Source organism: Nilaparvata lugens, chromosome 9 (assembly GCF_014356525.2).
Source record: "Nilaparvata lugens isolate BPH chromosome 9, ASM1435652v1, whole genome shotgun sequence".
Classification (NCBI taxonomy): Eukaryota; Metazoa; Arthropoda; class Insecta; order Hemiptera; family Delphacidae; genus Nilaparvata; species Nilaparvata lugens.
The window spans coordinates 38,092,026-38,105,800 of NC_052512.1; the positions used below are offsets into that span (position 1 = coordinate 38,092,026).

At 33.2% G+C, this 13,775-nt stretch overlaps 1 protein-coding gene across 1 annotated transcript in view; it reads left to right on the plus strand.

Annotated features, from left to right (window-relative positions):
• The window catches only part of LOC111044275, a 277,601-nt gene that overhangs the window by 191,592 nt on the left and 72,234 nt on the right, over positions 1-13,775 (plus strand). The window contains exons 19-21 of the mRNA XM_039435828.1: positions 3,081-3,135; positions 8,232-8,357; positions 10,678-10,858. Of these exons, the coding sequence (XP_039291762.1) occupies positions 3,081-3,135; positions 8,232-8,357; positions 10,678-10,858 (362 nt within the window). The remainder of the gene's footprint in view (positions 1-3,080; positions 3,136-8,231; positions 8,358-10,677; positions 10,859-13,775) is intronic.

A 13,775-nucleotide genomic window follows, 5' to 3' on the forward strand; every position in this document is an offset into this window, starting at 1 on the left:
AAACTAAATACAAGAGCAGCAGAATTTATACTAGTAGGCGAGTACTGCTATTGGTCGAGGGCATGAACGCCCGCCATTGGCCTAGCTAGACAGTCTCCTCCCCCTCAACAGTGTGACAAAATGGCGGCTTTAGCAACAGAATCGCCATGATAATAAAATTTACTTTGAGTACAAAATAAGAACCAAGAAAACAAGTGTGAAAGATAATAAATCAAATATGTAAATGGAAAAACTATTGACTAATGTATGCTTACAATTTTATGATAAAACTAAATTCGTAGTGTTGTACTGGTTGAAATGAATCTGGTCATTTAAACTATACTGGGAATTTTCCTCAATTACTCTTGTTATTTCTAAAGCCTCTAGAATATTCAAAGATCTGCCTTTGTTATTAACATGCAGAAACTCAACATTCTCCTTGACTGTGAACTTGTGATTATTTGTTATCAAATGTTCTGCAAAGTTAGATTCCCCATTTTGTTCATTCCAATCTCTCATGTGTTCTTCAATTCTACTTTTGAAACTTCTACCAGTCTGACCCATGTAACAAGCATTACAATCATCACATTTAAGTTTGTACACCCCGCTTTTATCCCAAATATCAATTTTGTCTTTACTCCAGCTAAATAGACTATTTAAAATCGGTTTGGTCTTGAAAGCAACATGAAATCCATTTCTCTTCAATTCCCTACCCATTTTATCAGATACAAGGCCTAAATATGGGATTGTTATCCTAGTCTTCTCCTCTGCTAGTTAGTCCTCAACTAGCAAGTCAAGCTGAACAAGTGAAGTTATATTTTAAATTGAAACTCAAGTATGGAGTAGCAGAAAGGAATATTTTCTTCAATAGACAATGCTTGAAACTGAAGGTTATACCAAAGTATGTGGCAATAGTAACCAACAACACATCTACTATTGCACAGAAGAGCATAAAAACAGCCCAGAAATTTTGGATTAAGGAGGAGATCAGTCACTGGTATAAAATAAGGGATAGCTTATCTTTCTACATTTATATTCTCCACATACAACTGGCAAGCAAACTGCACAAGGCTGAGTGGGATTTCCTAGACAACAAATAATGTGGGGAACAACTTTTTAGGAGATTGAGTGAGAAAATAGTCACTCAAAACAAAAAACTGCAGAAACTTCTCAAAGATCAACATCCGACACTAAATAATAGGCCTATCATTCAACATCAACACAAGTTTGCTGATAGGGTAGCTAATTTCTCACAAGTCCAATTTTCATCCTCAGAGATAGAGTTACTAGGACGAGGTAACAAATACAGTAGTCATAACTATTTGGATAACCAACAACTTGAACGACTAGCATGCAGCATTGATAGCAATTGGGAAGCCTCAAAGAACAAAATACTAATTAACAGATGTGCTGACATAATTCTTCAAGAAAAGACAAGGGAACTTCGACCAGAGATCACAAAAACGGCGGACATCATGAAGAATTTAAAGAAGAAGATGAAAACCAATGACCTGATGATTTTGAAAGCTGACAAAGGATGCACTACAGTAATAATGGATAAGGACGAGTATCTAAGTAAGGTAAACCATTTCATTGCAGATAACAATTTTATTGAGATTAACTCCAATCCCACCACCAAAATCAATAGCTTGATTAGAAATAAGTTGACCAGCACCACCAAATTACACAATAACAATCCCATATTTAGGCCTTGTATCTGATAAAATGGGTGGGGAATTGAAGAGGAATGGATTTCATGTTGCTTTCAAGACCAAACCGATTTTAAATAGTCTATTTAGCTGGAGTAAAGACAAAATTGATATTTGGGATAAAAGCGGGGTGTACAAACTTAAATGTGATGATTGTAATGCTTGTTACATGGGTCAGACTGGTAGAAGTTTCAAAAGTAGAATTAAAGAACACATCAGAGATTGGAATGAACAAAATGGGGAATCTAACTTTGCAGAACATTTGATAACAAATAATCACAAGTTCACAGTTAAGGAGAATGTTGAGTTTCTGCATGTTAATAACAAAGGCAGATCTTTGAATATTCTAGAGGCTTTAGAAATAACAAGAGTAACATTTGGACTGTTGTATAAATTAGAATTGGAACCGTTTTGGGCTTATAAGCCTGTGGCACTTTTCTGTAAGTTGTGTAATTCTTAATGATTAAATAAATTTGATGAATAAAACGTCTCGAAATATAAGAAAACATATTTCTTTAAAATCTTGCCACGGTGGCCAACTCGGTGACTTGAGTGATGTTCTGTGTATTTTTCAAATTCTCAATTAAAAGTACAGTAATTAAACTTAATGGCTCACTTCGTTCACATCATCAATAGAGCTTCCAACTTACTTGTGAGTCTGAACGCTTTTTGAGGAATTAACGAAAATCCTAAGTAAATGCTGTAAATCACGCCGAAGACTTCTCCTACTGCAAATATTGACAATAGGGTTAACAGCTAGATGCAAATTTGATAAAAGCTACTATCCAAAAAAAATTATTTGCCATCCCGCTTTTTGAGGCGCTGGTGCACATCTTAAGCCGGGAACATTTAAATAATTTTTTCAGTCATTCAATATTCACAAAAAATTCATCCACTTCGTCAAATTACATCCTTTTTGAATCACTATTATTCATTTGTCAGTCTTGAAAATACATACATGAAATTAACAAGTCATGTAAAACATAGATCAAAAGTTACTCATTATATAATTATAAGAGAAATGGTAACCAGTTTATTGGAAAGAAATCATTTACTGTACACAAACATTCATTAGAGGGTTTAAATACACGAAATAGATGTACACGAATAGTATGTCTATTTCGTGTATTTAAATTATGGTGATGGTTGGTATCACAATCATCCAATTTTTCTGTACATAACACATGAAAATTATTGAAAATAATTTGTATTATTAAACTACATAAACAAGGAATTAACATTTGAAAGCAAAAGCTAACAACCCTCTTTCCTGACCTTTAAAACATCAATAAATTTTACCTGTCAGATAAGGTTACTATTGCTTATTGATCCTCGGCAGTAGAATTCAGATTAGTAGAATTCATTCAAAGATAGTTTTTTAACTTATTCCAGGTCGTATTATGCAACTTCCCATGGATGAAATTTATAGAAAATTCAAAGAACACAGGTGAGCAATTTCAATAGGCTATTTATTAAGCTGGGTCTGAATATTATCAGAATATTGTATCTGTTATGCCGCATCTACATGTTGGTCCAATAGCCCACTCAATAAAGGTTTTTTCGATCCGAAAATTAAATAAAAGCTGAATCTTTTACCATCGATAGAACCCTACCAGAGGGTCATTCTCCCAAAAGTCCCAAGAAATCCCCTTGGAGCTTTCCGCCCCAGCCCCCTAAAACATGAAAAATGCAGGTAAACACGGGAAATCAATTATCTCTGTAACCATTAATCGGAGAAAAATCTATCATATGTCATTCGATTAATTATGGACTAAAATACTAGTTGTATTCATTTCCTCAATAAATCCAACAGTTTCCTTGATAAAATAATATATATGTAAAAATTTAGGGGCTTTTCGATTTGATTTTTGTTTTCTCCGATTAAATTCGAAGCAAATAATCTAAAGAAAATTAGACAAATAATTAATGTAGTCACATTCATTGCAAATCAATTGATGTATATTGTTATCTATTTGCGATTCGATTTGACGCTGTGGAAGGGGAAACAGTCGACGCGGTACGGCGTGGCTGACTCTCTTCACCATAGTAAACAGTAAAATACAGTAGTAGGCCTACTGCTTTCTAAGTTGCATCTTATTCACACTATGGCGCTCGAAACTATCAATTTTGTCTATTGTTTTGACATGCGATGAAACTAATTTTTCACATTTTAATTCTCTAAATTCTCTAAAATCATTTTGTTGTTATATATGTGCTAAAACATGCATTCTATGACAGACAAAGATATTGTTTGCAACCGATAAAATATTCATACGATTACATAATATAATACATATTGAAAATATGTGTGTATGATCATAATTCTATGCTAAAATTTATCATAAGTTATGAATGTCAAAAACTGAGATAAATCATAGATTACATTAGTGTTAACAGTGGCAATTTCCTGAAAAATCATAGCGTGTAGTGTTTGCTGTTTTCTACAGTTAATATTCTCCAAGCCAGGTTGATAATATAGCTTCAGTTGAGCCAAATATATATGACGGCTGAGGCATAAAAAGATTTATACATTGGGCTTGTTGAGTTGAAACTTTCTATTATTCTCTCTGTAAAGTAGCTTATCTTCCGTTCTTACTAGTTGAATCTACATTATTTAGACAGTCCAATATGAAAATTCAGTAGATTCTAAAGATAAAAGCCATGTAACCATACAAATTGAGGAAGAGTAAGCATGCATAAAAGGTAGGAAAACCATGAAAGTGTTTCACATTTAACCACAAAGTACCCTACCGTATAAGATTAATTGAAAGATGATTCATCATCTTCTATTATTTTTGTTAACACATCGATTTTTCACCTCCACTCGCATCTTATCATTCATTACACAAAGTTGGCAAAATCTTTTTTTTATGTCGATTAATGTTGAATGAAATTGATTTTGATTAGGGCAACAAAAGAATAGATCATTTTATATTCAAAGCAGTCAAATTAAATCTATTGAACATGATTTTTTATGACTTAGTATTCACAGATTTAGTTGGGTGAAGCTATTTGAAAAATGTACCTGATTATCAATTTCATGGTTTTTATACCATTCTAGTTCATTGTGATCATTGAAGGGTTGAAGTGATGAGTTAGTTCAAGTGAATTCTAGTACACAAGTATATTGTGCTTATAATGGGCTCTTCTTTATTTTCTATCGATGTTTTGCTCCAGTAGAGAAAATTTAAAATGTTGGTTTTACATTTTATAAGCTTTATAAATAATGTGAATTAACGGTAATATAAATTTGATAAGTCCAGTATTAAATTAATCGATGTTGATTTTCATTGTATCGCTTTGTATCAATGTTACTTGCACTGTTTGCAATTCATCACTATTCTCTCAACAATTAGTTTTTTATGAATTTAATGATCTGAAAATTGAAATTCAAATGCTATTTGGATGACGTTCACATTCCACTGGTTTTTTTATAATAATTGTAACGTTGAAGAGTGAGGCAATTCAATCCATTTGGAAGTAAAAGGAAATCACAGTGCGATTTGAACAGTGGATAATAACTTCGAAATTCAGTTGCTCAATTCATTTCGGCTTGATACTATCATTTGTAATTATAGTTGATCAGAAATAAGCATTGTATTTATAATGTTTATATTTCAGTTTGACTAATCTTCTATCACAGTCTCGCTTTCATTCATAAACATGATAATCCTAAATACGTTGATTACCTTAAAGATGTAGCTTATCTTACGTCGAACAATGTACAATACAAACAATTTTCATTAAATTACTATTATGATGATCATTGGAATTTCTGTCTGTGATTGAGAAAAAGTCATATTATGACTCTTGAAATTCGTACCTAGAAAAAGTGGCATTATTACTAGAGATTTTGTTATTTTACTATCTATTATAGGTACTGTAAATTGATTTTTGTGATTATTCTAAATCAGGATAAGGATGAATAGGGAAATTGTGAGATGGGGATAACATCCATAGTTACATCAATTTGAAAGCTCTGATAATAATGATTTGAACGGAACTGCAATTCTAGCTTGGTATTGCCTCTTCATGCTCAGTGAGAATAGAAAGCTTCAGAGTAATTCGTTCTCACTATATGTGATAATATTGGTAATTTTTGGTAATATTTGAACCAAATGTGCAACAAATTAATCTACTTTCAGCTTGAAAATTTTCAACTTATTAGGAGTACAGTGTTATCATATAGTATCTCAGGTAGGCCCACCCTTTTATTTTTTTTGTTCACGTGATCTGATGATATTCATTCCATTATCAAGTGTTGAAATTATAATGAGTGATAAAACAAGAAAAGCTATGAAAAGAAATTCTGAGTCTTCATTTTTCACAAAATAAGGATAAGATGAAGGAGTTGGACACATAATATATCATGAAACTTCGTTGAAAAACATCAATATCTGAAACTAGAGTCATCAAATTGTGTTACCTCTGACTCGTATGGAGAAGGCACACTTCAAATTAATATAATAAATTATGTGAGCAAACAACGAAATCCTGATTTTTATCATGAGCATGGTTAAATCAAGAAAATTGTAACAAAACAATAGACAAAATTAATTGTTTCGAGCGCCATAGTGTAAATGAGATGCAATGTAGACAGCAGTATTATTCTGTTTACTATGGTGAAGGGAGGCAGCCGCGTCGGCTGTTTCCCCTTCCACAGCGTCAACTCGAATCGCAAATACATAACAATATACATCAATGGATTCGCAATGAATGTGGCTACAATAATTATTTGTCACATTGTTATTTAAAATTACTTGCTTCGAAGTTAATCGGAGAAAACAAAAAAATCAAATCGAAAAACCCCTAAATTTTTACATTATATTATTTCATCAAGGAAACTGTTGGATTTATTGATGAGATGAATCCGACAGATATTGTGATCCTCAATTTAACGAATCGAATGACATATAATAGATTTTTCTCCGATTAATGGTTACAGAGATAATTGATGTCCAGTTTGCTGTTTACTATGGCTAAGAGAGTCAGCCGCGCCGTTCCGCATTGACTGTTTCCCCTTCAACAGCGTCAAATCGAATCGCAAATACATAACAATATACATCAATGGATTTGCAATGAGAGTGGCTACATTAATTATTCGGCTCATTTTTCTTTAAAACTACTTGCTTTGAAGTTAATCGAAGAAAACAAAAAAATTCAATCGCAAACCCCGTAAATTTTTACATATATATCATTTTATCAAGAAAACTGTTAATTTTATTCAAAAAATGAATATAACTAATATTGTAGTCCATAATGTAACGAATCGAATGGCATATAATATAACTGTTTCCGATCAATGGGTACAGAGATAATTGGGTTCTATCGATGGTGGGAAATTTAGCTTTTATTTAATTTTCGGATCGAAACTGCTTTTTTGGACCTTCATTGACTGGGCTACAATGAAAGCCGATGTCGGCCAGTGTGTGGATGGGTCGTTTGCCAACGCTGGCCTTCATTGGGCACTGGTCACATTGCAGGCTGTCCAGCCAGCTTCCTGGGCCAGCGACTGGACCAACATGTAGATGCGACATAATATTTATTTATTTAGAAGGCGAGAGTGTATTTAGAAATAAATATTTGTCCGGACGAATAGAGACGATTAGGACGAGTGCTTGACTTGCAAGTCAAGTCTAACAAGGGGCCAGGTGAATGTGAATGGAAACGAGGTGGGTAATTACAAGGTAAAAAAAAACAGGTGAATTCCCGATCAGCATCAGATCAGCATCTTTTGGGAAGCTTATGCTTGCAAGTCGAGTAAACCGTCATATGGCAAAGAAACCTCGTAAGTTTATTCACATCTTTTTATTCGAAATTTGAAAACTTGTTAGACTTGGCTTGCAAGTTAAGACACTCTTTCTACTCGTTCTTATTCACTAGGTCTATGTCCCATATGGTGTTCCTATACTGCCTATAAACCGTGTCTTCAGACCGTCTATGAGAAGTCGCGTGATTTGGCACTTTGCCTCCGTGACTTATAGGTATACTGTATAGGCAAGTTATGGCTCGCGGGGTAATAATCTCGGCTCTGCAAAAACATCAGGCTTCAGAGATCCTAGATCCCTAGATGGAGTAAGCTCGCTACAGAACTTACTTGATGGAAGCTCTCTACACACAGAGATCCTTCAGGAATGAGAGAGTTGCAACGTATCACCAACAATGGAAAGAGCATGTTGAACGAATGTCAGCTGATAGGCTGTGTTGTGCTAAAAGGACGTAACTCAAAAAAGCTGCTTGGGTATCTTTTCGGATGCAACACGTTGCTTTTGAGAATATACAAAAGTGCATCTGTTGCTTATGGAAAGAAACATTTTCAAAAATGTTGGATTTTTTTGAACTGGAGGTATTGTGTAGTCTACTGGCCCTCTGCCGATTGGCCTACAGGTCCACAGGACCCGGACTGTATCTTTAATCACTTTGTTTGCAATCTACTTCCTTAGCAATTTTACGACACGGTTCAAACTAGATTGATGTATTCATTGGTCAATGCGATATTCCATTGTTTGTTTAATGTTATCACTAACATTATTCTTATTACAGGGAAAATATTGGATACCTTTTAGATAGAGAAGTATTGCTGTATTCTAATTTGGTTGGTACCGGTAGAACAATTGAACTGGAATCAGATTATCAAACAACAATTGAGCTCGAAGAGGATGATTATGTGTAAGTAATATCAAACAAATATAATGGAAAGTACAAAAATATATTTAATAACTATTATAGCGACTAGAAGCGATTGGCTTCCCGGTTGCATGGATGAGTCGTCATTAGGGGAGCACTTTCCTGTATCCTTTCACATGTTAACATATGTATATTTTTCTTAAGAACCATAAAAGATATCATAGTTCTGATTGCACTTTCAGAAAGGACATCATTTTCTGTGTAAGTGGAAATGATAAAAACAATCCTGACATTAATTTATTTTCAGTTTGTGAAAAACTCTCACACAAAACATTACGAAAAGTTGAAAAATATATATAATAGATAGAAATGAAAAATTTTTTTCAAGATAATTTGTGATTTTTAGAATTTCCAATTGTACAGAATAACATCTGGAACATAGCAAAAAAAGAATCGAACCGATATCTTGAATGGTTTCTGAGAAAAAGGTACATGAAGTTGAATAAATATGATTTTGATAAAATTGCGAAAAACAAAAAAGTTAGTAATCACACACTTGTAGTACTGTCCTGGAGCCTAAGATTTTTTTTGTCTTTCTTTTCAAATTGGCCTTCCAGTCTCCTCTTCAACACATGTCTTTGTTGTCTAATCTTTATTTTTAGTTCTTTGAGTGCTTTTTTGTCCCTGATTGATATGCCTTTTGTCCAACATCTTCATCACTCTTATCAATTTATCCCAGCCCTAACACTAATTTTCAAAAATATCATGCACTTTCCTATGAGTCCATCATTGAAGTTTGTTACCACAAATTATATACACCAAATCTTAGAGTGTTCAACAGAACAAATGTTTGCTTGGAAATATAATTCCAAATCACATCATTTAAAGACCCATTCACATTTTGCCATCTACCCTAAACACAGATTAAAAATTCCAATATGAATAAATTAGCTGTGGAATTCAGGTTATGCAATGTATAAGTTATAAAAATGAAAATTAATGATGAGATATTAAAATAAAATAGAAATATATGACATTTATTCACAGTAAAATCTGAAATGAATAATCCGTAGAAATAACCGCGTGTTCTTAAAAAATAATAATTAAAATATTTCTACCCATCTAATCGGCATGAAACCTATACCATTTTTAAGAGGAAGATTCAAACTAGTAGATAGAGCAATAGAATGAAGTTTCATTATTTTTTAAAATCTTTGAAAGTTCTCCCCTAACATGAATTTAATCAAGATTCATGGTCAAGGGTAACCACTTTATGAGCCGAACTTCTCTAAAAACCATTATGAGTTAGAAAATGGTTTGAGGCCCACCTAAAGCTGAAGGTCCAATCTTACTATTAGTTCTGTGAACAGTAAACCTCACGCAGTATTCTCATCCACAAGTACCTGATGTCACCTGTTTCAAATGTTAACAAACTCAGTTCACGTTTGAATGTGTATTCCATATATTTTATAATTCATCCAGTTCTGTCATAATCTTTCCATCTCATGGAAATCAATTTTTCACAATCAAAAATAGTATAATTTATCCAGCATTATTTAGTTCATTTGATTATTTATAATCACCTATTGAATTAGTTTTTCAAATGTGAGAATATCGATACTGATGGGCACGCATAATAATACCAAGACTGCAAAACAAAATATTGAAACCAAAGACCTTGAAGATGCAAACCTCTTAAAGGTCTTTGATTGAAACTATAGACCTTTAAATACATAGATACACAGATATTTATATAGTTATATCTGAGTATGAACGAATTCCTTTTCTTTTTATATTATCCTTAAAATGCAAAATTTCAAAAAACCTTGTGTATACATCGACGCGCAGTTGAAAAAGGAATATTTCTGTCAAATCTCATAGAATTCTATCAACGCGTTTGGCCGCGTAATTGCGTTACATACATATAGACAGACAAAAAAATCCGAGTTAAAACATATACCTCACTACGTTCGGTCAATAAATTATCAGCTCCATTACCCACAAACAAGCCTAGAGCTCAATGAGCTCACATGACATGTGGGCGTCATCCTCAACATAATTATACAGTTATAAATTGTTTGCATAGTTGACGCATTGTGAGATTGGGCCATTTTTGATTCTAGACACATTTTAAGAGCTGATATTATGATTGCTTTGTGAAAACACAAGGAAACAATAGTAAATCATTGATTTCGTATGATTTCAATCTCAAAACTTTCATCATTAACCTTGTGAAACAGAGTTTAACAGTTTTGGCTAAATTGTTGTTTGGAAGGCTGGGAGAGCGCCAAACTCACTGAAGGATCATTCATTATTTTATCAGAATATGATTTCAGGATATAATCTTTTTCATTCATTGCAGAACTTGCCGTCTAATTCAAGACAGAGCACCAGATCCAGATGTTTCCTTTTACAATCCGAAGGTATGTCTGAATCCGGGATCTGAAGACGAAAATATATATGTGGATATAATGGATGAAGGGGTGGAGATTAAATTATCACTAATAGTTCAAGAACAATGGCTGTGTACGAACAAAGCCGAGGTGAGACATTTGAGACTGAATGAATAATAAGAAATGCAACTTGTACTAGAAATATATTCTGTTTCCAACATAAATATATATTATGAGTCATCATGTCTTATATACAAGGTGACTTACAGGGAAAGATTATATCATTTGCAGACGATACAGTAATATTTCATTGGGCCAGAACAAATCAAGAACTTGAAAATAAATTAGAAATGGATCTTAAGCACCTTAGGTGGTGGTTTTGCGAAAATTAAATAACTATCAACACAGACAAATCTAATACTATGCAATGTAATCTTTAAAACACGGATCAGGAGTTGGCTAGTATTTACTTCCATAAATTAGATTGTGCGCATCAGGCGAATAATATATTGTGAATATTTGATCCAATAAAACACACACGTACTGTTAAGTAACTGGGCATCATATTGGATAGTAGGCTCAATTGGTCAGATCATGTACAGAAGATAAAAATGAGTTATTTGTATACATAAGTTCTATTACCTCAGACAGTTATATGTCCAAAAAAAAGTATTGTTACAATTATACCATGCAGTTATTGGTTCTAGAATAAATTATTGAATAATATGCTATGGGAGTGCATACAATGTTCATATTAAACCTGTGATTACTGGTCAGAAACATTCCAGACGACTCTTCAAATACATAGCTATAAAAATATTCAATTCACTTCCAGTAACAACAAGGAAAATAACGTCACGTCAGTTATTTTGAAAAGAAATCAAAAAATTCATATTACAACTAGGCAACGCGAATGATTTTTACTTTCCTTGCCCTATTACCATAGGTAAGGAAAGTATTGCTTTCCGAAAAAAGTTAATGTACCCCAATTTCCAAATTTCTATACGTTTCAAGGTCCCCTGAGTCCAAAAAAGTGGTTTTTGGGTATTGGTCTGTATGTGTGTGTGAGAGTGTGTGTGAAATTTGGAACTTAAGGTCCTTACAGTGTAAGGATCCGACACGAACAATTTCAATCAAATGCAATTCAGATGGCGGCTGAAATGGCGAAAATGTTGTCAAAAACCGGGGTTTTCGCGATTTTCTCGAAAACGGCTTCAACGATATTGATCAAATTTATACCTAAAAAATTCATTGATAAGCTCTATCAAGTGCCACAAGTCCCATATCTGTGAAAATTCCAGGAGCTCCGCCCCATCTATGCAAAGATTGATTCTACATTCCCAATTATCAGGCTCAGATACAATTTAAACAAATAATTCCAAGTGGAAAAGATTGAGAATAAAAATCTCTACAATTAATGCTCAGTTACATTTTCACCTAGAATTGAAAATAAGCTCGAAGTTCGAGAAAATAAGATTACTAGATTTGCAAACTGTTGGCAAGACGTGTTGATTCTATTAAATCATTCATTATAAAGAGATAGCAGACTTCATGTGTCTGCAGCGTTATTGTCCTGTCACCAGCTGGCTTAGATCTTTGAATAGTAGACTTGAGATGTGCGGGAACACTAGCGTCAATTTTCATAATGGCAAGGAAAGTTGTGTGAGTGCGCCACACCATATTTTTTTACTAAATTGATATAGGTCTAAATTTAGTATAATTCACACATTGCACGACATGAACATTGCAACAATTATTAAAGATCATTGAACTCACAAGTCCCGTCCGGTATGCGAAAACAGTAAGACAGTATTAAATTTCAATCACTGTCTCTTTCTTCGAAAACGCGTATTCATTTATGGTTTAATTACATCAGCACTTTGGAAAAAGCGAAACGTTAACTTACTATGAATTGAATTGAACTAAATATGAAAAAACAGCAGCCACTCCGTACATAATTTTAAGTTTTTTGTGTATGTGTGTGCAAGAATGATTATAAATTGACATATTGATTTATTCCAATATAATATCATATTCAACTACTAGTAGTTCTGTGAACAGTAGACCTCACGCAGTATTCTCATCCAAAAGTTCCTGATTGAAACTATAGACCTTATGGAAATACAGCAATAGACTGGCTTCTCCACACATCTGTGTAATCACTTGTCAGCTGATTTATGATGAATAATTGAATAGTCTGATTTTTACTCTAATATTGGCGTATGAAGGATGCTCCTTTTTCCTTTTATATTATCCTTGAAATGGAAAATTTCAAAAAACCTTGTATATACGTCGACGCGCAATTAGAAGAGGAACATACCTGTCAAATTTTATGAAAATCTATTACCGCGTTTCGCCGTAAATGCGCAACATATTAATATATAAACATTTAAACATTAAGAGAAATGCCAAACCGTCGACTTGAATCTTAGACCTCACTTCGCTCGATCAATTATGTTATTCATGATATGATATTTAATTTTGTATATTAATATTTTATTATATATATTCAAGTGTCCCCACACAGGGTAGCCTATAGGGGACACATATTAGAAATTAGGAAACAATATTGTTATTATTATGTATTTGCTTTTTGGAATGTATTTGATTGTTTAATTAATTTTTTGAATAAAAAATTTGAATAATTATAAGATAAATAGCATGTTAGAAACATATCGTCCATGAACAGACAAAGAACTTGTGGTAAAGTGGCTGCTGCAGCCAATTGCCTGCCTGAGTCAATAAGATAGATGTAATGAGTAGGATAGACTTGCAAGCCAAGTCTAGCAAGTTTCCAAACATCAAGTGAAAGAATGTCAACTAAAGAATTTTTGATATAATTTCTAATTTCAACCAATAGAAGTAGGCTACTGTACTTAAAATTTCACTTATTATTACAATGTATTTTACTTTGTTATTAGTTGTTGAACGAGCGTTAGCGAAGTTCTCACTTTTGACTTACTAGAGCCCGAAGTCGTTTTCTGTCTGTTTGTATGTTCGACAAGAACTTTAGAGAGAATTGATCAATCAGCTTCAAATTTTGAACACGAATTCTTCGAACATTTTT